This window comes from Seriola dumerili, unplaced genomic scaffold (assembly GCF_002260705.1).
Source record: "Seriola dumerili isolate Sdu_G_001 unplaced genomic scaffold, Sdu_1.0 BDQW01000003.1, whole genome shotgun sequence".
NCBI classification, from domain to species: Eukaryota; Metazoa; Chordata; class Actinopteri; order Carangiformes; family Carangidae; genus Seriola; species Seriola dumerili.
This window is the reverse complement of record NW_019174258.1, coordinates 4,021,090-4,047,309: the sequence shown is the minus strand read 5'-3', so window position 1 is coordinate 4,047,309 and position 26,220 is coordinate 4,021,090. Positions and strand designations below refer to the sequence as shown.

General features: G+C 38.9%; 1 protein-coding gene across 3 annotated transcripts; it reads left to right on the top strand.

Moving 5' to 3' along the window:
- The first annotated feature begins 6,689 nt into the window (after positions 1 to 6,689).
- Positions 6,690 to 25,978, top strand: rufy2 (RUN and FYVE domain containing 2). 3 transcript variants are annotated; one of them, XM_022743012.1, is made up of 20 exons: positions 6,690 to 6,974; positions 8,590 to 8,926; positions 12,863 to 13,036; positions 13,194 to 13,311; positions 14,416 to 14,517; positions 14,664 to 14,787; positions 15,755 to 15,819; positions 15,924 to 15,989; positions 16,918 to 16,987; positions 17,291 to 17,392; positions 17,510 to 17,626; positions 17,723 to 17,815; positions 18,666 to 18,740; positions 18,858 to 18,955; positions 23,610 to 23,729; positions 24,088 to 24,217; positions 24,314 to 24,408; positions 24,729 to 24,777; positions 25,019 to 25,099; positions 25,297 to 25,978. In XM_022743012.1, exons 2-20 carry the CDS (start codon positions 8,851 to 8,853, stop codon positions 25,438 to 25,440), a joined length of 1,899 nt encoding a protein of 632 aa, XP_022598733.1. In that variant the 5' UTR covers positions 6,690 to 6,974; positions 8,590 to 8,850; the 3' UTR covers positions 25,441 to 25,978. The 3 variants fall into 3 exon arrangements, with proteins under 3 accessions (XP_022598733.1, XP_022598727.1, XP_022598742.1); XM_022743006.1 differs by lacking the exons at positions 6,690 to 6,974; positions 8,590 to 8,926 and adding an exon at positions 10,186 to 10,879; XM_022743021.1 differs by lacking the exons at positions 6,690 to 6,974; positions 8,590 to 8,926; positions 23,610 to 23,729; ... (3 more) ...; positions 25,019 to 25,099; positions 25,297 to 25,978 and adding exons at positions 10,186 to 10,879; positions 20,974 to 22,989.
- The last annotated feature ends 242 nt before the right edge of the window (positions 25,979 to 26,220 follow it).

The following is a 26,220-nucleotide window of genomic DNA, read 5'->3' as shown; positions in this document are numbered from 1 at the left end:
AGAAAAGTCATAGAATATTAAGGCAAGAAAAGTCATAGTATAGTAAGGCATAAAAACGTCATAGTATAGTAAGGCATTAAAAGTCATAAAAACGTCATAGGATAGTAAGGCATTAAAAGTCAAAAAAAAGTCATAGTATATTAACGCAAAAAAGTCATAGTATATTAAGGCAAGAAAAGTCATAGAATATTAAGGCAAGAAAAGTCATAGTATAGTAAGGCATAAAAACGTCATAGTATAGTAAGGCATTAAAAGTCATAAAAACGTCATAGGATAGTAAGGCATTAAAAGTCAAAAAAAAGTCATAGTATATTAACGCAAAAAAGTCATAGTATATTAAGGCAAGAAAAGTCATAGAATATTAAGGCAAGAAAAGTCATAGTATAGTAAGGCATAAAAATTCATAGTATAGTAAAGCATAAAAAGGTCATAGTACAGTCAGGCATAAAAAGGCATAAAAACATGATAGTATAGTAAGGCATTAAAAGTCATAAAAAAGTCATTGTATAGTAAAGCATAAAAAGGTCATAGTACAGTCAGGCATAAAAAGGCATAAAAACATCATAGTATAGTAAGGCATTAAAAGTCATAAAAACGTCATAGTATAGTAAGGCATAAAAACGTCATAGGGTAGTAAGGCATTAAAAGTCATAAAAACATCATGGTATATTAAGGCATGAAAAGTGATAGTATATTAAGGCATAAAAAAGTCATAGTATAGTAAGGTATAAAATAGTCATAGTATAGTAAGGCATAAAAATTCATAGTATAGTAAGGTGCAAAAAGTCATATTATAGTAACGCATAAAAAGTCATAGTCTAATAAGGCATAAAAAGGTCATAGTACAGTAAGGCATAAAAAGGCATTAAAACGTCATAGTATAGTAAGACATAAAAACGTCATAGTATAGTAAGGCATTAAAAGTCATAAAAATGTCATGGTATATTAAGGCATGAAAAGTGATAGTATATTAAGGCATAAAAAAGTCATAGTATAGTAAGGTATAAAATAGTCATAGTATAGTAAGGCATAAAAATTCATAGTATAGTAAGGTGCAAAAAGTCATATTATAGTAACGCATAAAAAGTCATAGTCTAGTAAGGCATAAAAATGTCATAGTATAGTAAGGCATAAAAAAGTCATAAAAACGTCATAGTATAGTAAGGCATTAAAAGTCATAAAAAAGTCATAGTATAATTTGGGCAAAAAAAGTCATAGTACAGTAAGGCATAAAAAGGTCATAGTACAGTCAGGCATTAAAAGTCATAAAAAAAGTCATAGTATAGTAAGGCATAAAAATGTCATAGTATAGTACGGCATTAAAAGTCATGAAAACGTCATAGTATAGTAAGGCATTAAAAGTCATAAAAACGTCATAGTATAGTAAGGCATAAAAACATCATAATATAGTAAGGCATTAAAAGTCATAAAAATGTCATGGTATATTAAGGCATAAAAAGTCATAGTATATTAAGGCATAAAAAAGTCATAGTATAGTAAGGTATAAAAAAGTCATTGTATATAAAGGCATAAGAAGTCATAGTATAGTAAGGCATAAAAAAGCCATAAAAACAACATAGTATAGTAAGGCACAAAAAGGTCATAGGGTAGTAAGGCATTAAAAGTCTAAAAAACATCATTGTATAATAAAGCATAAAATGTCATAGTATATTAAGGCATAAAAATTAATAGTATAGTAAGGTACAAAAAGTCATATTATAGTACGGCATAAAAATTCATATTACAGTTAGTCATAAAAAGTCACTATACAGTACAATAAGGCATAAAAAAGTTATAGTGTAGTAAGGCATAAAAAAGTCATAAAAACGAAATAGTATAGTAAGGCATAAAAATGTCATAGTATATTAAGGCATAAAAATTCATAGTATAGTAAGGTACAAAAAGTCATATTATAGTACGGCATAAAAATTCATATTACAGTTAGTCATAAAAAGTCATATTATAGTAAGGCATAAAAAGTCGTAGTATAGTAAAGCATAAAAACGTCATAGTATAGTAAGGCATAAAAACATCATAAAAATGTCATAGTATATTAAGGCATAAAAAGTCATAGTATAGTAAGGCACAAAAAGGTCATAGTACAGTAAGACATAAAATGACATAAAATGGCATAAAAACATCATAGTATAGTAAGTCATAAAAACGTCATAGTATAGTAAGGCATTAAAAGTCATAAAAAATGTCATGGTATATTAAGGCATAAAAAGTCATAGTATATTAAGGCATAAAAAAGTCATAGTATAGTAAGGTATAAAAACGTCATAGTATAGTACTGCATAAAAATTCATAGTATGGTAAGGTACAAAAAGTCATATTATAGTATGGCATAAAAAGTCATAGTATAGTAATGCATAAAAAGCCGTAGTATAGTAAGGCAAAAAAAAGGTCATACCATAGCAAGGCACAAAAGCAGTCTTAGTATGCTTAGTCATAAAAACCACCATCGTATATTAATGGAATAAAAACGTCATAGTATAGTAAAGCTTAAAAAGTCATAGTATAGTAAGGCATAAAAAAGTCATAGTATAGTAAGGCATTAAAAGTCATAGTATAGTCATAAAAAACACCATCATATAATAATGGAATAAAAACGTCATAGTATAGTTAGGCATAAAAATTCATAGTATACTAAGACATAAAGAAGTCAAAATATAGTAAGACATAAAAACCTGTTAGTAAAGTAAGGCATAAAAATACTTTATAGTATAGTAAGGCATAAAAAGTCATAGTATAGTAAGGCATAAAAAGTCATAAAAATGTCATGGTATATTAAGGCATGAAAAGTGATAGTATAGTAAGGCATGAAAAAGTCATAGTATAGTAAAGCATAAAAAGTCATAGTATAGTAAGGCATAAATAACTCACAGTATTTTAAAGCATAAAAACTCATAGTATAGTAAGGCATAAAAGAAGTCTTAGTATAGTTAGTCATAAGAAACTACATCATATCGTTATGGAATAAAAACTTCATAGTATAGTAAGGCATTAAAATGTCACAGTTTACTAAGGCATAAAAAAGTCAAAGTATATTAAGGCATTAAAGAATTCATATAATACTAAGGCATAAAAAATCATAGTGTAGAAATGCATTAAAAAAGTCACAGTATATAGTAAAGCAGAAAAAGTCATTTTATAATAAGGCATAAAAAAATCATAGTATAGTTATGCCTAAAAACTAATAGTATAGTAAGACATAAAAAAAATGCCATAGTATAGCAATGGCGTACAAATGCCATAGCAGAGCAAGGCATAAAAAAGTAATAGTATAGTAAGACCTAAAAAAGGTTATACTGTAGCAAGGCATAACAAGTTATGTAAAGGATATAGTACAATAAGGCATAAAAAGGCATAAAAACATCATAGTATAGTAAGGCATTAAAAGTCATAAAAAGTCATAGTATATTAAGGCATAAAAAGTCATAGTATAGTAAGGCATAAAAAATCATGCTATAGTTAGGCATAAAAGAAGTATTAGTAGTAAGTCATAAAAAATGTCATCGTATAATAACGGAATAAAAACTTCATAGTATCGTAAGGTATAAAAGAAGTCATAATATGTTAAGTCATAAAAAACGTCAGTTTAGTAATGGCATACAAACGTGATAATAGAAATTCAATAAAAAAAATCAGAAAATCAGAAAATCAGAATCTGGTTTATTGCCAAGTAGGTTTTTCAACATACAAGAATTTTTTTTTAGTGTTTAAGAGAATGACAACAAACATATTAAGGGGAACAGAAATTTAAACAAAGCTGAAACAAGCAAGTACTGCAGGTCTTAGATATAAATAGAAAAATTTAACAATAAGATAAAAGGTGAAATATTTACAATAAAAAGTGAAGAAATATTATACAAAACAATGAATAGAAAACTATAAATATAACACAATATATATATATATAACAACAATGCAAATATGTACACTGTGCAAGACTGGTGGAGTGTGTGTGTGTGCAATAGTTCACGAGGTACAGGGTGTTGGGGGTGTCAGTGACAGTGGGGGTCTTTGGCCTTGTTAATGAGGCCAACTGCAATAGGGAAGAAGCTGTTCTTGTGGATTGAGGTTGTGGTGCTGATGGACCGCAGCCTCTTGTCAGGGGGGAGTGTCTCAAACAGTTTGTGTCCTGGGAAGGAGGGGTCAAGTCCTGGAGGTGTACAGGTCCTGGATGGTTGGCAGATTGCAGCCAATTACCCTCTCAGCAGAGTGAATGATACACTGCAGTCTGCGCTTGTCTTTTGCAATGGCAGCAGCGTACCAGGTGGCAATAGAGGTGGTGAAGATGGACTCGATGATGGCAGTGTAGAAGTTCACCATCATTGTCCTCTGCAAGTTGAACTTCTTCAACTGCTGCGGGAAGTATATCCTCTGCTGGGCTGCCTTGGTAAGGGAGCTGATGTTCAGCTCAAACTTCAGGTCCTGTGTGACAGCGGTGCCCAGGAAACAGAAGTACTCCACGTTGTCCATGGGGGAGTCACACAGGGTGATGGGGGTGGGTGGGGCTGGGTTCTTAGTCCACTATCATCTCCACTGTCTTAAGAGTGTTCAGCTCCTGGAAGAGCTTATCCTGCAGCAGGGTGGGGATGATTGTGATGAAGGCAGAGCAGAAGTCCACGGACAGGATCCTGGCAGAAAAAAGAGTCAAAGTATAGTAAGTCAAAACAACGTCACAGTATACTAAGGCATAAAAAAGTCAAAGTATAGTATGGCATAAAAAGTAATACTGTAGTAAGGCAGAAAATGTCATAGTGTAGTAAGGCATAAAAAGTCATAGTATAGTAAGGCATTAAAAAAGGCCATAAGGCATTAGAGTCTTTAACAAACCTAATGTGCTTGTCTTTGAACTGCAGGAGGAAGCCAGAGTACCGGGACAGAACCCACGTAGGCACAGAGAGAACATGCAAACTCCACACAGAAAGGCCCCAGGCCCGGGGTTCGAACACAGAACTTTCTCACTTTTAGGCAACAGTTCTAAGTGCCTGATAGAAAAGTCATGGTGCAGTAAGGCATAAAAACATCATTATTGGAGTAAGGTATAAAAAGTCATAGTATAGTCAAAAAAGTCGTAAAAAAAGTCATAGTATAGTAAGCATAAAAAAAGTCATTATATTGTAAAAAAGTCAGTTGGAGTCAGGAGAACATGCAAACTCCAAATAGAAAGGCCCCAGACCCGGAACATAGTATAGTAAGGCATAAAAACATCATAGTATAGTAAGGTATTAGAGTCACCAATAAACTTAATGTGCATGTCTGCGGGAGATTCCACATAGAAAAGCCCCAGGCCCGGGGTTCAAACCCTTAAACATCTTACTGTGAGGCGACAGTTGTAATCAGTGAAACACTGTCCCTCTCCATAAACAAATCATCATACAGTAAGGCATACAAATGTCATAGTATAGTAAGGCATAACAACATCATGGTATTAATGGTGACATTTTTCGACAGAAATTAAACTCATACTTTGATATATGCATCACTTTATGTTTACTGCTGCTAGCAACCAAACTGCTAGCCTACAGAAGCCAGGGTTAGCTTGCTGGTTAACGCTAGTTAACATGGTTAAATAACATCAGTTGACATTTTTCGGGTGTCGTTAGGTACCACTGTGATATTCTCACAGGACTTGAGCCTTCAGAAACCTCCCACCCTTTCAGTCAATCAAATGTTAGCATGCCTAAATTGGCTATCTTGGAGACATAGCCTCTTGGAGGGCACATTGGAATAATCTAATATGACTTCACTCCAAACGCAGTACAGAATGAGTTCACTCAAATATTTGTGGGGAAAATTCTGTCCTCCCAAAATATTGGTGGGGACATATCCCTACCATCCATATGCAAACCTACGCCCTTGATTTTTATTATTCATGCAAGTACACAAAAATCTTTTTTGTCTTGTTTGTTGTTCACTCCTTGCACCCTGTTGGTTTCTAGCAAAGTAATGACAGAATCAACCTCATCTTTTATTTCACTGAGAGTAATCTCTAGCTGCAGAGATACTATTTCATTCTCTTAGCTGCAAAGTCATTCACTTCCACACACACACACACACACGCACACCAATCTCTTATCTGTCTCAACAACGTCCTCCCTCTCTGTTCAATCCCCAGCCAGGGATTGGTTGGTAAGAACAAGCCTGACCCCCCTCTCTTGTGTTCTGCTTTGAGAAAATACTGTTTAGCAACATTTGTATGTTTTCATTCATATCTTCATGTATTTCATTCACATGTACAGTAATGTGTGGGCGTGTATGTGTGCTCTCCTCTTGCTGTGTGTGTATTTTCTCTCTGTCAACCCTCTGCTACCCCCATCCTCTCCTCTCCTCTCCTCTCCTCTCCTCTCCTCCTCAGTGTAATTACCCCGCTTCTAGCCTCCTCCCTCCTCTCCCTTTCTTCTCCTCTCTTTGCTGTGTTACTCCCTAACCCCTCCCCCTCTCTGAGTCTCCCTGCTCTCTTGTCATTGGGTGCTGTGTGGGGTGATGGTTGTGGTTTCTGTCGGTGATGTCTCCAGAGTGGGTACCGGCTTATTGCTTCAGAACTGAATGTAGCAACCTCGCAGAACATCTAGATAGCTAGGTAGGTAGGTAGATAGATAGATAGATAGATAGATAGATAGATAGATAGATAGATAGATAGATAGATAGATAGATAGATAGATAGATATGTGAAAGAGAATACTAAGAAGATATCCCTATTCCATATCTGTTCATTTCTGCAGTAGAAGTAATAGTACCTTCTGAAGTGCCTATCATGGGACATCTGGGAGCAACTAACCGCTGCCTGTAGCTGCTACAATTGGACTGGGATTGACACAAGCCCCTCTTGGCCAGTTTTCACCGAGTCATCGCCGACAATCTATCACAAGACCAGAGAATAGACTTATCCTTTTTTGAACCAGTCTAGTGATTGCTGACAATCTGCATAATCAAGAATCATCACTCTGCTTCTTGCTTCTAAGGTGAGATACAATTACTGCCTGATAACATAAATGTTTACATAATTATAGCACATTAGGGATGATGGTGTGAAACATTTAGTTGGAATAATTACAGCTGACAGTAGTGTATGTACTGCACATGTTGTAATGATCTTACTTTAATTTTTGTTGCCTAAAATGTATATTTTATGTCTCCGGATAGTTACTGTTTCTTGTTCTCTGCTAATCAAAAGAATAATAACAAATAAGATGCAATAAAATTTTGAGCATAGCACCACTCTAATTCCGGGCAATGCTGCAGAATGAAAGGCTGGCTACTACGATGAAACAGCATCACGCCCTTATTGGTGGAGAGAGGTTCCATTGAGGGATGCTGATTGGTTGGTCCAGCTGTCGGTCACGTGGAAGGGCGTGCTCATACAGTGATAAAGATGGTCATATGGTATAAACATACCACCCTGGAAGTAGTGTTGAGTAGTGTGTTTGTTTAGGTGTGGTTCAGAGAGAAGACAGAGTGGAGAAGGAAAGTGGATGGAGGGTTGGAGGAGAGATGGATAAATGATACAGAGAGAAGCTGAGAAAGACCCTTTGAGTCATGTGCACTTTTGATGTGAAATCAGAATGAACTCCTATGTAGGCTGCAAGTATCCGATTATGAATGAAGATATTGGCATGGTTATGCATGTATTTTCTCCTTTTCACTTGCATCAGGATGAAAATATTGAATCAATTACATTAAATTCAAATACGTTTAAGATGAGGCATAGTTGTGTGTTGTCATTATAGGTGTTAATGGTGTTAAAGTGTTAATGATGGTTGATCTACAGACAACCAGGCAGAAAATGTATGAACAGCCTCAAAGCAGCACAGATGGTCACACCTGCAGAATGACAAAATGATGAAGAGGCTTACATGTTTATTGATACTGTGTCATTGATGGGTGAAACAGGTAGCACAGTAAAAAAACATGAAAGTCAAATATCAAGGCATATAAATACATACAGATACAGAGAAATTAAGTGTTAGGCAGAACACGGTCAGGTCAACAGGAAAACAAATGCTGAGAAAGGACAGCAGCGGCCTGATTTATGAATTCTCTGCTGACTGGACACAGCCGTTCACTGGATTAACTAAGGCAGCATACAAACAACAAAGGAGTCTATGGATCTGCAAGAAAGCGGTCATATGACCCTGGTCAGCCCAGAGCTATTAGAGAGAGAGAGTAAGTCAAACAGAGGAAGAGAAGCAGAACAAGAGAAACTACAAAGGAGTAAAGAAAAGCAATGGTTGTAGTAATGCAGTGTACTGTAGGGTCTGTGCTGCAACAGTTCGTCTCGCTCTGTGTTGTTATGGATCTAACATTGTACAGTTGGTGTGGTTGGACACTTTTACATCCATACTGTGGTGAGATGGACGCCCTCTGGATACATTCCTCATAAGCTGCTACTCAGAAAAAAGGTAAAATGCATTCTGGTAAAAAAATCATGCCAGTTTTGGAGATGATTCTACTATTTTCTCATTAGGTCAAGATTTATTAGAGTTTAGTAGAATATTTCAGAGAATAACTATTTTGTGCATATTATTTATGACTGTGAGCATCTGTCTCTTACTGTCTCCGCTGTCTGTTCTCTTCCAGGCATCCCTGTCCAGCTCAGCAGAGACCCAGCACAGCCTGAGACTGTGGCAAAACTAGAGCAAACTGGAACACACCATATTAGTCCACCACAGATTAGGAGGGAGGGTCATCTGGGGAATCAGAAAATCCAAGGAAACTTGACTGTATTACACCAGTTCAGCAAAAACCAGACAGAAACGGGCCACTTCAGGGCTCAGGGATCTGCTTGATCTACTAACCTCATTGCAACACGGCAGTGGGCAGAGGAGAGCTCCACCTATCATGTACTCACCTCAGAGTCTTCACCGCTGGGGCATCACTCATAGTGAGAGCATGGAGCGGTTAGCCTACAGCCAAGGTGGGTTGAAAATTTCTATTTGAATGAATAACCTAATCTGTTATATGATGATATAAGAACCTGGTTCCATACAGTGTTCTTTATAAAAGAAAACACTTTTCCATGGGTCAAGAATGAGCTACAGTCACCGGTTAAATGCATAAGCATCCAAAAGCCTCTCTCCAGACTGTAGTTCACTCTTGACCACTTAACAATTTCTATTCTAAACCTAAAGTTTATAGATATTCAGTTATTTATGTGCTATTCTTAAACCTAATGTTAAGAACAGCACCAATGATTAAAGGAAGCATCATGTTTGTTCGGCAGATTAAATTGGGAGCATAATCATAAGATTGATAAATAATTAAATCAATCATTAGTTGCAGCCTTAAAATTCAAGTAGACTGCTTGTTTCACTTGAAACCTTAATCAAGTTTCCAAAGCCTACTCAGCCTTACTCTCTTTGTCTACTTCCTCATCTTTACTGCTGCCTGTGTGGGTGTTTATTGCTTCCACTGCTTTGCCTCTAAATTCTACTTAATTCTGTTTTGCATTGCTATTTAAGTTTCCTCTATGGGTTCAACATGCTAAATTGTACAGTAAGAAGGGCCTTAGCCAGGCCTGTGGAAATATTGAGGTTGTGAGTCAAAATTCCCCCAGCAGAACCCCACCCACCTAGGAAATTATGGACAAGCCACCAATCAAACCCTGTAAATGTTCTCATCTTCTCCGAAAATGTTGTTTCAAAGCTCAGTCACAACGCTGCCAGGTATGTAATTGTTGCAGAGAATACTAAATCCTTTTTTGGCCTTAAAATTGTGCAATTGTTTAAAATTGTGTGTTTTGTTTAAAAGACAAATATATTTAACCTAAAATGATCAGACTAAGGCCTAAAGTTAAGACTTAACATGTGTAACATGTTATTATATATAGCCTTTATTTATTGAGAAATACATCAATAAACATTAATATCTTCTTACTACTACATTGTAGTGTGTTATAAACTATTTTTAAAATGTTTATATAGTGCTTATAAATGATCATTAGGAGGACTTAAAGTAAGGTGTTACCATCTTATTTTATAAGTTTATCATATGCTTTATGATAATCTTAATTTGATAAGTAACTGTAGTGGAAGTGATAAATACGTATTTCCCCTGAATTGTAGCGCTGTCGTGCAGTTCTCTCTTCCAGCAGCAGAGAGCGGTAGGTCTACAACACAGCAGCCACTAAAATCATTACGTAGTGCTGCCTTTGTGTGTCTTGTGAGCCTTCTGACACCGCCCCTCCGGAGGGTGCAGCGGGACCATCAGGAGCCAACTCTCGGTTTGGTCTGCTGGCTGTAAACAAATCTCTACCACACCGAAATGTACGGGAAAGACACGTTTCTCGAGCAGCAGGTTTCCGCGCTTTCCCCGCCGATGCTAACGATCACCATGTAGACCGACGAGTAGGTTTGCTGCCCGGGAGCGTTACGACGGTTGATTTCTGACACCGTAGCTGGACTTGTCATTGGTTTGGCCGGTGGTATCGCAGGTATTTTTATGCTGCGGTTGTCATAATGGTTGCCGGGTGAAGTGTACACCAGAGCTAGCTCTTTGACGGTTAGCAAACCGTGTAAATCGGTCTGTTGTCGCACGGACCCGCGATAGCTACAATCTTTTCAGAGGTACATGAACATGACATCGCCCGCAGAGCACGACCTGGCTCTGTCTGAAGCGGACAGCAGCAAGGAGAAAGCACAGGTGTTTGGGATCCTGAGGCTGCAGGAAGACAAATCTGCTGCTGGTGATAAAGCTAACAGTAGCAGCACAGTGAGAGGAGGAGGTGGAGGCAGTGGGGGAGACGGGCGATGGCAGGCTCCTATCTTTGCTTTGGCCAGAAAAGCATCCGAGACCATTTCAGGGAGCATTCACGTCCTGCCCAAAGTGTCGGAGCACAGAACGTCTCTGCCAGGGGACTGGACCGTCCAAGGTAGAGTTTGGTCAGCTCATCAAGGGCCGCGCGCGCGCGCGCGCGTGTGTGTGTGTGTATATATGTGTGTGTGTGTGTGTGTGTGTGTGTGGGTGGGTGTAGGTGGGGGGCTGATAACAGGTCTGATGACACCCAGTATCTGATTTAGGGACAGATGCTCAAATGTGACCCCTAACCCCTTTGCTTATCAGTCTCTCTACACAGAATAAGATGTTCAGGAACAATCAATCATGCGGTCAGTTAATAACTGGAGCACAGTTACAGTCATGGTTTCAGTTGGTGGATGTAACAATGTGACAAATTACCTCTGTTTCCTCTCTCTTCTATATCTGACATTACTTCTCCATTATCTGTCTGTGGCCAATTGATTTTTCTTACATCAGCTCTGCTCTCAGGCTTTGATGGTACATCTCTCTGTGCTTCTGCTGTTTTAGACCATAACACAACTTTACTGCCTGAAGCATCACATGCTGCCCTGATGCAAATGAAATAATCGGTGTGCTGTTAGCCATGTATGTTGTTGTAGCCAGTAACTGTGTAGCAGATCTAAGAGCTCTACTGTGTGGCTGTCAGTGTATGCCCATCAGCTGGCATCCCCTTCTCTTTGCCACCCCCCACACTCACAACTATATTTAGTTTCAGACTCCTTTCAAGTGTACATCACAGACGAAATGAAATAGGGTTGAAATGATTAGCCAATTGATCAGTGACTCAGGCCATTTAATGGTTTTTTTAATCAAGCATAAATGCCATACATTTTCTTGTTCCAGCTACTCAAATGTGAGGATTTGCTGCTTTTATCTTTATTATGTAATTGTATATCTGTGTGTTTTGGATGGCTGGCCAAACCGTGCAGGGTGGAAATGTCACTTAGGGATTATTTTTTTGGGATGCACCGATCCATCTTTTTCTCTCCTGGTACTGTCAGTGCCCAAACCACATGGTCTCTTTGTCCCAAATTCAAAGTCAACATACCTCAGTATGTATGTAAAACTCATTGGATCATTTTAATGTTCCGAATGAGAAACATGAGTTGAATTTATGCATTAAATTAAATCTTGTATCACAAATTTAGCTTCATGGTTTCAGATCTTTAGTATTATAACTTTTCACATCATTGAGTTAGATATGATATAGAGAAGTCATGTGAAGATACTGCTTGGGGACCCACTGCCCCAGGGCACCCAACAGTCATGCACCTCCCAAGAAATCATCTGTTGATTTGTCAGCTGCCTCCAGGCCGATGTGCGGGGCAATTAAAGCTCTTCCACATTGCTAGGAAACATCGTTTTGACCTGACATTGTTCTGTCCTGGTGTTCGGGTAAACATTAACCCGGAGGTCCACGTGCAGAACATGTATAAAGCCTATCTCTGTAGGAGGTTACAATCTCTGGCCCTGGAGATTCTCTATCATGTAAGTGTTAAGTACCACTAATCATTCTGGCATACTGAATTTGCTGCTGCCAGGCACAGTTCTGCTATCGTGTTAACACAACATTTGCAGGCAAGACAAATATCTAGAAACATGGGTACTGAGTGTCAAATTCATTATTTGTAGGCTAATTAATTTCCCGGTTTGGAAAAGTGGTTATACTTTGATCACAGATTTATAATATACATTCAGATCTGTTAGGGTGGACTCCTATACCATCTGTGGATCTGTGTGACTGCACTGACCTGACACAGAAATGTAAATGTGTATTTGATGTGCAGGGTGGATTCTGCCTTCACTGCACTTGCATTACATTTATTTTACCTCCCTATTGTAAGTATGTTTCTGAAAATCACCAGTTGTAAGACATCAACTTGGCCAAGTGACTCAGTTGTTCTGTCACATAGAAACATAATAATATTAATTATAATAAACATTTGTACCATGTATAAAAAAAGATAGTTTGCAGAAATGATTGTGTGACTGTCCTGACATGAGTATTTTCCATATATTCTAATTTAAGTGTTTATGTTTGGCTTTTGTCCTGCAGCCCTGCGAGACCCCATGACTATGGAGCGAGCCAACCTGCTGAACATGGCCAAGCTGAGTATTAAAGGGCTAATTGAATCAGCTCTGAGCTTCGGACGAACACTGGACTCAGACTACCCGCCTCTTCAGCAGTTCTTTGTTGTCATGGAGCACTGTCTCAAACATGGCCTCAGAGGTAAGAAGGAGAGAGCCTGTTTTAAATGATGTGGCTATATCTGCAACCCTCCCACCACTATTAAAATTTAATGTCCAAGCAGCAGAAATGTGTGTGTGTGTTTGCCTTCATCAGGTTTATGTCTGACTCTCTTCCGCTTTGTGTCTTCTTTCTCCAGTGAAGAAGTCCTTTCTGGGCTTTAACAAGTCTCTATGGGGTCCACTAGAGCTGGTGGAGAAACTGTGTCCTGAAGCAGCAGAGATCTCAGCCTCCGTACGAGACCTGCCTGGACTTAAGTAAGGACAACATTTCTATACACACACAACACATACAACTTGACCTAACATACTGGTGGAGGAACACGAGCCAACACCGCACATGCACAAGTAACATCATAATGTGACCTGAGCTGGATCAGGGAAGTACCTGAGTGTGATTTTCTTTCACTTCACTTTTCCTCTACCTTCTTTTAACAGGCCTTTTTTTTAAAATAAAAACTGGTGTAGATACATTTTTCAAAGATGTGACAAGCAAGTTAAATGTTAAAACTCTTTGCCGCTTGTGACTTTTTTGACTGCCCAATGGTATGGTATGTCAACATATCAACATCAAAAACCCTACTGCTGCATCCTACATTAATATTCAAGTTGTGTCCTCTAGTGGCTGTAGTAAGGCTCCCACTCACTTTAGTTCATGCACATGATTTCCATGTTAGACTTCACTTTGTTATTTAGTTATCAGTCACTACATAGCAGAGCTTCCAGGCAGGGAATCAAGTAGTAATTTTCAGGTCTCGTCCGATCTAGCAAAATGGGGAACAGTTGTGGTGTTTTAGATGGAGAACAGAGTCTGTTTCCTTTTGGTGGTGCTGAGTCAGACCAACAGATGTGTAGCAGAGCAGAAATTTTTGCAACAGCAAGTATGGACTCAAAGGTTAGTGACAGGACAGTGCAGACTGTGCCAGTGCCTGCAGTTTTACTCTAGAGTAATGTTATGCAATAAAAACACGGTTGCAGTCATTTAGATGACGATGAGGGTAGGTTGTAAGGGTGGAACTCTTGAAAAGAATGAGCCCACACAACTTTAGATTACATTAAACATCCAGGGCAGGGGAAGAATTCTTTTGAAAAGGTTATGGTTATAAATTGAATTTAGAATTGTTAGTTTGAAATGAAATGAATATTTTGTTACCATCTCATAGACACACACAGGCTCAAATTACAGAGACAGAAACAAAAAAGGAAAAACCTGATCAACAAAGCGTATCATCAGATTGATCTAATCATGTCTCAGCACCACCAGCCTAAGACCCTCAGAACTTCCTAAAAAAAAAATTATTGCTGGTGTGTGTGTGTGTTAATGTTTGTGTTTGTGTGTATGTGTGTGCGTGTGTGCTCCAGGACTCCTTTAGGTAGGGCCAGGGCGTGGTTGCGTCTGGCGCTCATGCAGAAACGGCTAGCTGACTATCTGCGACTCCTCATCACCAGAAAAGATCTGCTCAGGTATACACACTCGTCACACACGCAAACAAGATGTATGGGAAAAGGTACATTTAACTTTTCTTGTAGAATATATATGTTATGTTTTGAGAACAAACGTTGGTTACAAAAACTGTGTACGATAATCTTGTTTAACTCTTCCTCCACAGTGATTTCTATGAGAATTCAGCGCTGATGCTAGAGGAGGAGGGAGCTGTGATCGTGGGCCTGCTGGTGGGCCTCAATGTCATCGATGCCAACCTGTGCGTCAAAGGCGAGGACCTGGACTCTCAGGTAACCACTTTTCTGAAATCATATTAGACCATTTGATTTAAAAAATACATTAAAGCGTCATCTTAATGTGGGTATGCTATCAAGATTAAGCAAATCTGATGATGTGGTGTATTTACAGCTGGTATGCATTATTCTCTCAATTCTGTTCTCACTATGATTGGATCTAATCTGCTTGCACCATACTAAGCAGAGGAATACAATTATGTCTTACGTCAACAAAACAAACTCTACTTTCAGTTCATTGAAATGAAACGTGGAACGGCTGTCACTCTGGTTTTCAAAAACAGAAATGTAGACACGACTTATCTGTTTCGTCACATTTTGGCTATGGCAGGTGGAGAGCAGATGCTTTGGTGTCATGTTTCTACTCCATGGGTGGAGACTTTGTCCTGAGTGCAAACGCATATTCTCACTATGGCTAACACCCTGCACAGAGTTCACACCTGAGTGCATGTGCCTGAATGAGATGTAGTAGTAATGTGAAGTCATGAGGAGGAGTATGTTCAGATACTGTCATGTTCTGACCACGAGGTGAGGATTTACACCTTGATATCTTGACCTTATAGTTAAGATGTTATGGACTGGGTGGATGGATTCTTGACTTTTGGTTTATGGTGATTTCTCTGTATATGTGTGGTTAACTGAAAAATGACTTCAATAAGCTAATGCAGACATACACTGTTGGCACTTAGTGGCTAATTACAGATGAATCGTTTGACATTGCCTTCATGCATGAATTTGGGTTTTGTTTGTTTTGTCTGCGTTTTAATTTGTGTAACCATGTACTGATGATTTCAACATACCTAATTATTAAGTTTGTTTTGGTGGGTTGAAACAGCTGAAGACCTAATGACTCATCTCACTGAATCAATGGTTGTGCACACACTGCTTCTCTGTACATGCTGCCTCCCTCAGGAAATGTTATCAGCTAAATCTTTACTTTTTAAAATTATTTTTATTCTTTAAGGTCGGGGTGATTGACTTCTCCATGTACTTGAAAAACGACATCGATGACTACAGGAGTGAAGAGAGGTACGATCTGTCATTGTCTCTCCACTTTATTTAAACCATAGGGTCTTTTACGCCTCATAAATGTGATTCAGAGCTCTGTTTTATGTCTGTTTCCATGGCAACAGGAATAGCCAGATAGCATCCATCTTGGATCAGAAGAACTATGTAGAGGAGCTGAATCGACAACTCAAGTAAGACATTTTTGTTAAATTGAAAACAGACCTATCTGCGGGGCTTTCCACAGAATTCCTGGAAACGACAGTGTTACAAACTTTAAAGATGTTCAAGGACTTTTCAAGGAATGGAAGTCCTGGGTTTAAAATGCTGTGTATTTTGTACCTAAGCAGTGGCTGATTGAGACAGGCAGTCATTCTACTTTATGTGTACCTTATGTTTTGCTTTATATCTGTTGAATGTCTAGTGTTGAGTCATAATATCAGAAGCAGATGGCCGAAAATTTGATTGCATGTTAAAATAGATCCAGTCAGTTTAGATTTGAACCAGTCTGGTGGTTTCAGACGTGCAGCTCTGGCTCATTGTTCCCTTCAGACAGATTGAGTAAAAGAATTTCAGTCACATTTCCTCTTTCAAATTTTCCTCTTCTCACAAACCTGGTATCTCCTTTAAGATAACTTGGATTGATCGGCTGCCTTAAATGGATCTTTAGGTTTAGTGAATCCTCATTCAAATTTTGCAGCTGTGATAGAGCTGAAAACAAACAGTTTCAACTGTTTCATGATTTCATGTTAGCAAACCTCAAAATGTGTCCCCTCTGAACATAAGCCAAGCTAACAATGGCATTTATGTATTGTTGCTGTGGCCATTAAAAGTCAAATTCAGGTCTGTCAGTCTGTGTTGAGACAGTTCAGTCCTCTTAACCTGTGAATGCTGTTTAACCTCATGATCATGATAACGGCTCTCTCAAGTCATAGTTCTCCACTGAGCAGTATCCAACCAGAGGAATGAAAAGTTCCATTTTAAGGGTTGTACCACAACTAATACAGTCACATATTCCCATATTCCCATAATCCCAAATGTTGGCCTGATAAAAATCTGTGAGACTACAAATGAACAGAGATTGAATATAATTTCTGTGTTTTTGTGTGTTTGTATTTCTAGCTCCACAGTCCATGGTCTTCAGGGCAGAGTTGACTCTCTGGAGAAGTCCAACTCTAAACTCATAGAGGAGGTGAGACTCACACTTAAAATATCTGTATATCAGAAAGAAGATGAAAGTCAGCACTGTAACCCCAGTTGTTATTTAATATGTAATCTAAAATGTGTACTTGTGTACAGAGCAAAACCTCTAGCTGTCCTAATCATTTTTGCCTGTGTCATACAAATTTACTTCATGACTCAAATGCATTTGTTAAGTTAAACTAGTCAGTAAAGGATCATGATATGAGTTGGGTTCACCTAGTCTTACTGGCATGACTAGTTATCTGACTCTGACTCTCTGTCATTGTACGTTTCTGCATGTATGTATGTGCAGTTAGCCATAGCCAAGAACAACATCATCAAACTGCAGGAAGAGAACCAGCAGCTGAGGAGTGAGAACAGCCTCATTCTGCTGAAGGCACAACAACATTTAGAGGTACACAGACATACATCTAAACCTGAATCCAAAACTGTTGATCTGAAAATTAGACATAGTTTGGACCACAACCCAATAAAATTGATGCATAATGATGTGACATGTTGTTTTCTCTAGGTAGCCCAAGGCGATGTGTCAGTGGAGAGAGACACATACAAACAGTCTCGTCAGGGTTTGGATGAGATGTACAACGAGGCTCGGAGACAGCTGAAGGAGGAGTGCCAGCTCAGACAGGTCACACTGTAGCTGCTTGTGTATAGAAAATGTGTGGGATGTGCAAGCTGACTGTGTAATAACATGCTATATACGTATATTTGGTTTATTTTTCAGGATGTGGAGAATGAGTTGGTAGTTCAGGTGTCAATGAAACAGGAAATGGAGCTGGCCATGAAACTTCTGGAGAAGGATATTCATGAAAAACAGGTCATCATACATTAACTCATGTTTGACTTCCCTTTGTTGTACTTTTTGACCACTGGTTTATTTACAAAAAAGGAGGAGCTAAAGTAGGCAGAAAGGATGCTGTAAGTCTCCAGAGTGACTTATAGTGACTGCACCAACTGAATAAACAAAACTTGTGGGCATTGTTAATGATGAGGCTGAATCAGTCATTTTATAGATGTATTTAGACACAAACATTTAAGGAGGATGATCCTAAGAATGATGCTGGTGGAAGCTGATGATAACGAGCCCTTTGGGTGCACAGACTAAAAGTATAGCACCTGCCTGTACTTGCTCACATGGAGCAGTAATAACGTGCAAGCTTTTGTGCCCGTCTCTCTGGCAGCCCTGCCAGTGTCAGGCCTCTCACCACAAAACGTGTGAACTCTGCAACATAAACACCAACAGCTGGCATTTGTAGCCGAGCTGTGAGGTACAGGAGGTGCCATGGTGGCTTCATCATGGCAGCTTTTTCAGGTAGCTGCTGGGATCATTAAAACAATACCAACGGGTGACTCAACTGTCAGACTTGGGAATAATGTCAGCATCATTATCATGGGAATGTTTGTGTTATGTGTTGATACATGAAGTTTGTCCTATTTTTATTTCAGCTTGTTTAGTACTTTTGCATGAAATATGAAAACAGAAATACGACTAAACTCCAAAACTGCCAAAGTAATTATCTGTGTGTATGTAGTGCTGAGTTCCATCTTGTACGAACTTCATTTAGTGTAACTGTTGTAGGAAACCACAAGCAGTCACATGACAGTGTCAACAGCACAGCCAGTACTGGGCCACAACACTCCTGAAACCTTTTGCTTTTGATTTACAGGACACACTGATCGGACTGAGACATCAACTGGACGAGGTCAAAGCCATCAATGTAGAAATGTACCAGAAGATGCAGGTACAGACACAAACACACACTCATCTTCATGTCTTCTGTGAGATAAATGAATGAAGTAGAAATATTGTAATCATTACTTACTATGACCTATGACAGCCAGTAACTCTCATTTCTTAGTCGTCCGATGAGGAGATGAAGAAGAAGAACGATGTGATCAGCCGTCTGGAGGAGAAGACCAATCAGATCACTGCCACCATGAAGCAGCTGGAGCAAAGGTGAGATACACTGCCTGTAAAATAACAGCACACACTAATCAAAACACCATCCTGCAAACACAAAATTTCTCAGAGTACAAAACCTCACTAACTGAAGTGACACCATTGAGATTTTTACCTGACATCGCAACATGGGATATGATTGGCAAGTGTCTGTCATGTGCTGAGCTGAGTCTCACGTTGTCTTTTGTGATCTATTTAGTTACTAGATGGCAGTCTGAACAATAGCTGCAGTCATCAATTACACAGTCTTTGTCAGTGAAATAACACATTTCTAAGGTTTTGTTGCATAAAGGAGTGTTCATTACTTTAGATCGTAGCAGAGGTTGTCTTAATTAGTGGATTAGTGCTATAAATAGCTGTGGGAAACCCTGGTAACTGAAGAAGATTCAGAAACTATTCCGAACCTTTTGATTTTCAGTAAATTTTGAGACATTTCTAAAAACATGTTTTCACTTTTGTTATTATGGGTTAGGGTGTAGAAGATGGGCAAAAATGGCAGTTTTATTCATTTACAACAATATCAAGTGCAACAAGTCAAGGTGTCTTAATACTGTCTGAAACCAGTGTGTGAAATTAAACTAGTAAAGTAAATAGATAAAAAAAAAAATTGTTTGTGTGTTAAATCTGTACGTTATAAACACACTGTCCAGTTGAAGTTGGAAGTAAAATTGCACATTGTTATTGAAAAACAAGAACATTTTTTGCATTATCGAAGAGACAAGGGACAAGACACCGAGACAATACAGGTTTGCATTTTTCCTGCGGATCAGTTCTATTAAAATTACCAAAAATATGCTTGAAGTCCCTGCGCCAGTGCAGGGTTTCAGGGTGCCACCTCCACCTACATCATAACATCATTTCTTTTGAATAGATTTCACTGAAATAAAATATTAACCTTCAGGGAACGAGCAGACTTGCTATTTCAGACAGCAAATGCCACACCGTATACTGACTGGTTGAAGCTATTTTTTAGGCCATCATCTACTAACTACATAGATTACAAGATGAGATATGTCAGGGTTTGCTAAACAGTTTCCTTGTGTTTCCTTAATTTATCAAATCTGATAAGACACAGATATTTTCATGCATGCCAAGTTCCCTCAGTCAGTGTGTAAGTGCTCCATATCTGTTTCAGTCATTATAAGATCTGCTGGTTCATTGATAGCTTATGGTCCCTCCTCATCCCATCGTCTCCCGGTCAACTCAGTCCATCCCTCCCCTCCCCAGTCCCATTGGTTTGAATCTCTTCCATCCTATTTGTGATTGGCTGTGAATGTTTTTTGCTGCTCTAGGTTTCTGTAGGTTGCTAGGATGCAGACCCTGGTTACACTTGTTATTTTCACCGTGAGTTTTGTGCTGTTGTGGTTGAAAAGTCTAATGAAGAAGTTAAAACTGCTCTGATCAGAGCCCCTGTTTAAAATCAAATCATTTATTTATGCCATCTAATGAGAAATTAGAAAGAATTTAACATGCCGTTGAGGCTAGAGAGATCGAACTAGGGATGACTACTATAGGTGTTGCTGTTAGCATAGAGCTTGCTTTCCAGGCTTAACTGTCATTATGATTGTAAAGCTCTGCACTTTTCACCAGTTTTTGTCTGCTGTAGTTGTATTTCATTTATCTGACCACATTACCTTTCTCTGCATCTCCTCCCCACCTCTAATCATTACTCATACACTTACTGTGAAAGGAAATACTGTATATCCAGACTGCAGAAATCTGATCCCAGAGTGAATCTGGCAGCGTGAAATCAGATTTTGATGTTTTAATGCCTTTCATTTACACTTCCTGCTGTGCTTGTGATGTTGAAAGTCACTTAAAGTGTTTAGTGTAACCGGGGCCACGTAGAATACTGATGTATTGACATCCTTTCTTCCTTCCCTCCTTTCTTTCCTCCTTCTTTCCTCCCTGTTCATCTCTTTTAAACCATCCATCCAATCATCCGTCCATTTTGCTCCCTTGAAACCTCTATGATTTGTCTGTTTTCCTGATTTTATCCCTGCTCCTCTGTACAGTGATAAGGACCTACTAAGTCAGACCAGAACGCTTGCTATGTCATTTGTTAAGTGTGCCAGCACAGACACAGAGCACCAGTACAAGCTAGTCAAGGACATCTCCTTCTGAAGACAGACATATGCACATATGCACACACATGCAGACACATGATTGCTTATGAATGAATGAATAAGTGGACTCAAATTAAAGTAACATTCCTGTTTTTTTGCACATAATATTCAGATGGTTTTATGGCCTGAGTGCAGCCACAGAATCAGGTGAAACTAGAATGCATTGTTTTGGTCATTTAGTTACTGAAACATGATCATCATCAGCAGAGAGCTGGGATTCATGGAGACCACCACAACATGTTCCATGGTCTTTAGTTAAATTGCATTCATACAACTTTTAACAGTTGGGTTTGTGCTAAATGAGGATACGCCCTGTCAGTCTTGCTGTTCCTCACTTAGCATCATCAAAGGCTGTGTTGAGCCGTCAGAGAACTGTCTGAATATTACCTCAGTTATACTTTAATAGAAACTTGAAAAAAAAACATTTAAAATTAACCACACGACTTTATCTATTCACTCACATGCTCAGGCATGCACACACGTACATACACATGCTACACATTCTTCCTCTCTCTGGTAGTCAGTTTATATGCAGTATCACTGACAGTAAGATAACTGACTGTTTGGACTCTGAATTGTAATTAACGAGGCGTCACATTGAGTTAAATGAGTACAGTGAGCTGTACCACTCATATCACAACTACTGAGAGGTTTTATCTGGCAATCCCCAGAGCCACTGCTTGACAGAGTTGAGACACTGTAGTATTCACAGTAGGGACTGTACAAAAGTTATTGAGGAAGGGCGATTTACACATTAGGGGAGCTATCTTAGGGCCGGCACACAGAGCAAAACACATTGCCACATGAGTGAACTGGTATTTTCCTACAACACACTCCTCCTTTTCGGAACTTCCTTCCCTCCTAAGAATTTTTGTCCTGTCCCATAGTGGCCTCCATATTGGCTCTGCTGAGATTTTTGAGTAACTGCTTCTGTGCTTTGCTGTCTGTCAGACGGGGGCATTTGCTTTAACCTTATTGTTCAGCTTGAAGCTAGAGCGGTAAACATGAAACCTATCATACAACCCAGACAAAGTGTTTCTACAGCTGCCTGCATTTCATCAAAGTCGGTCAGTGGTGCCCACTACAGATGTTAAGTCAGACAGGAGTGTGACACCTCCTGCTTTTAATTTGTTGCCAGTTTGCTCTGCATGTATTGCACCTCCTGACCTGCTTCTGACCAGCTGTGATGACCCTTGCTGTGTCTGAAATCAGTCCCTCATTCACTCACTCAGTCACTACTCCCTATATAATAGACTCGGTAGTTTACACAATGGTGAGAAGTAAATTGAGATTTTGGGCACTTATAAACCATCATCATTTTGTGTCATCCCTGGTGTGTCACATAATAAGATTATATAAACAAACATTTAGGCAGTATATACAGTAGAGCATATGTTCTATAAATTTCGACACTCAAATAAAATGGCAGAGGGTAGATGTAGTGCACTGTACCTTTTTAAAAAAGGGAGCGATTTCGGACACAGCCCATCTCGTTCTTGCTCCTTGTCCTCCTGAAGATTCACCTACGCTGAAAATTGTAAGGTTCAGTCAAGTTTTGTAGATGTAAACAGCTCAGTGGGACCAGCAGCTTTAGCAAAATTCATGTGCTTTGTTTCTGCAGAACAGACAGCTAAGCCCAGTGTAAAGACTTGTAGTTACACAGCTGTAAACCTCTGGAGCTTCTGTCAAGGGACCCTGAATGTGTTGTTGTGTCTCGTCTTGGTATATTTATTGACTTTTGTGATATATCAGGAAGTAATCATTCTACCTATTCTAACTCCACGTTCATAGTACTGTAACTCCTCTCAGTTTGTAGAAGAATAAAAGCTCAGTACAGCTGTTGAAAACTCACAACTACTGTCTTTTACCACCGTGACAAATAAAGTTAGATGTTTTGAAAGTAGTGTGGTTTGAGTTTTTGGCCATGATCAGAGTGGATCTTAATCTTTGTTAAATTCCCCAAATCCCCAAAACATGCAATGAAATAAGTTTCTTCCCTGTGCGATACTGGATGAAAAACAATGACATTGGCATATTTTTCAAAATCAAAATGCTGTGATTGTGTAACAAAGTAGTGTGTATAGTGTTGTAAAAGACAACACAGTGATGCTATGCTCCAGTTCCCTCTGTCTGAGTGCTCTAAGATGCTGCATTCAGTTAGATATTCTCTTTATTTCTTGTCCATTCAGTTGCTTTAAGGCAGTTGTTTTATCGTGTGTCTTTATTTTGGACTCATCACCCCTTTGTATTCCTTACTGAGCTCTGTTTTGTTCACCTCTCATCCCTGCACTCTTAAATTTTACCAACAATGCATATTACAACGCCATCCTTCACCCCAACCTTCTTCATTCACCCTCAGCCATACTTCCTTCATCTTCCCCCGCCAGAAACCTTAGTTCTTTACCTCCCTCCTTACCCATTGTCGTCCTTCCCATCTTCCTCTGTCCTTTTCTGCTTTCAACACCCCAACCCCCCAGTTTTTTCTCTCCATGGTCCTGAGTTTGTCCCTGGTTATAATGGTGCAGATTACAGGAGGCAGAGAGGCACCGCACCTCGGCCGAGGAGGGAACCAGACGCTTCAAGTTGGACTTTGCCAACAAGGCCGACAGTCTGCAGCGGCAGATCGAACACAGAGAAAGGCAACTGTAAGAAAAACACCTCCAAACACAGACTGACTGGTAGACTTATGCACACACATCAACACTTAATCTAGAGAACCTGTGTATCGTGGTAGAACTGAAACTTGTTGGGGTCCTAATTCATGAACCAATTAAAACAGTTTGAAGCATGGCACATTTTTCTTAGCAAAGGTTTGTTTACTTAATTGCTCAGGAGACTTCCTCTTATACAGCTGTTGTTGATGATGTGTGATTTTAAAAAGCAAGACAAACATTTAATACAAATATAAATCAATGTGCTCTAACATAATCTATTCCTCACCCGTTTGTCCTCCTTACTATTGTTATTGGTTGTTGCGTGCATATGTTTGCGGTGCTCCTGTAGCCAGCAGCTGGAGACAGACCTGAAGATTGAGAGGGAGTGGAGGCAGACATTACAAAATGATCTGGACAGAGAGAGAGAGACAGTAGCTCAGCTCAGCACAGAGGCGCTGCAGATCAATGGACTAAAAAAGGTAAGAAGGGAGAGACAAGGAAACATAACCATGTATATAATATTATACTATATGTGATACATGTCTTCTCTTGTTTGTGTTTTAACATTTTTCCAGGAGTTCCATCGTCTCCAGGATGAAAACATTCAGCTGAAGACTATCTGTGAAGACCAAGAACAAGCTCTCGAGGAACTAGGCTCCAAACTCAGCGAGTATGCATGTTTAAATTAAAAATGCTCTCTCTATATGGTAATCATGCTGTTTTTGCAGACAGTTTACGAAGCTTGAAGATTGTCTGTCCAATGTAAGATTTGGAATATGTAACAAAGTTAGTTTTTAGGTTTTCTTTGGAGAAAAAAAACAATTAGCCCTTTAAGAAAACCTATTCTACAAGGATTAAAGTACTAAAACTTTTTTTTTGCTATTAATAACTCTTGAAGAACAGCAGCCAAAAGATAAATGGTTTATGACCTGTGATGGTTAATTTTATTTATTTCATTTACCTGCGCTGTCCTATTCATTTTGTCATCAGATCCAAACTGAAGATTGAGGACATCAAAGAAGCCAACAAAGCTCTTCAGGTAAAGCAGCAGTCACTTCAAGAGATAAAAAAGAAAACAGCAGAACAAAGTCTTTAATCTAAACCTTCTCCATCAGCAAGATGTTGAGTTTGATCATTATTAAATATAAAACATTAAAAGAACTTGAGAGAAATACTGCATACTGTACCTGCATCTTGGTTATGTGTTATTGGCAAAGCTGATTTGGGATCAGTGAAGTAGGGTACATAATGTTGGGATTTAATGTGTGGTGTTGTTTCAGGGGGGTCAGGTTTGGTTGAAGGACAAGGAAGCCAGCCACTGTAAGCTTTGTGAGAAGGAGTTTTCCATCTCGAGACGAAAGGTCAGTTTTACACATCTGCATTTCCACATTGAAAATCCCACAGTCACAACTAGAGTTAGAAATGAACTTTGTTTTTTGTAAAGATTTAAACAAATAATGAAAGGAAACTGACAACCAATAGAAAATTAATAAACAGCAATTTACATTTGCAATCCCAACACAAACCACTAATATTTATGTCCCGTGTCTGTCTCCAGCACCACTGTAGGAACTGCGGGGAGATTTTCTGTAACAGTTGCTCGGACAATGAGCTTCCTCTGCCCGCCTCACCAAAACCAGTCCGAGTCTGTGACACCTGCCACGCCCTCCTTCTCCAGCGCTGCTCCTCCAATCCAACGTGAGGGAGTCCCACACATCTATCAGGACTGCTTCAAACTATAACAGACTACACCCGTAAATACCCACCCTTCAGTCCTCTGTAAGACACATCTCCTAATTTATCTTTGCTGCTAGGAATGGACCATGTGCATGAACATGAAGACCACTTGATCAGTCTAATTACATGTTGAAGAAGGAAGTATCCAGGTACCCAGTCACCTCACAGTCATTTTTCTTTCAGGTCCGTCTTTGTTTGAAATCACCAATTTGTCTGCTGTGTAAAACATTCAATCAGTCCACTATACAGGCCAAGATTTCTTACTTGATAACAGTTGAGTTGGAAAAGGAAATAGTAAGAGTCCTTGGTCTACTTTAGTGTCATAAACAATCATGTCATTCCTCTGTCGAGAGAGAGTACAAATTGCCTTTGGGTGAATCCAAGTGTTGCACTGGCCTGACTTAGAGGGCATGAAAAGGCCACGTATGACAACTACACTTTCCAAAATTCAAAATATGCTCAACACAATACAACAAAGTTAAAACATAATAAAGGAAACGTTGTGACTGGTGGTCATATTTAAAAAAAAAAAAAAAAAAAAAAAAAAAGTAAAAGAAAAAAAAAAGAGGAACAGCTTAACAATGAACTGAAAGTGAAACTGCACTGTCTGTGATTCGCACTGCTGCAGATTAATGCAGATGTTTTTTTCAGCCAAACCTACAGTCTTATGTGGTACTGCATTATAATGTATGCATCAAGCCTCAAACTGTACACAGAAAGTGTATAGCCAAACAGATGTGATTAT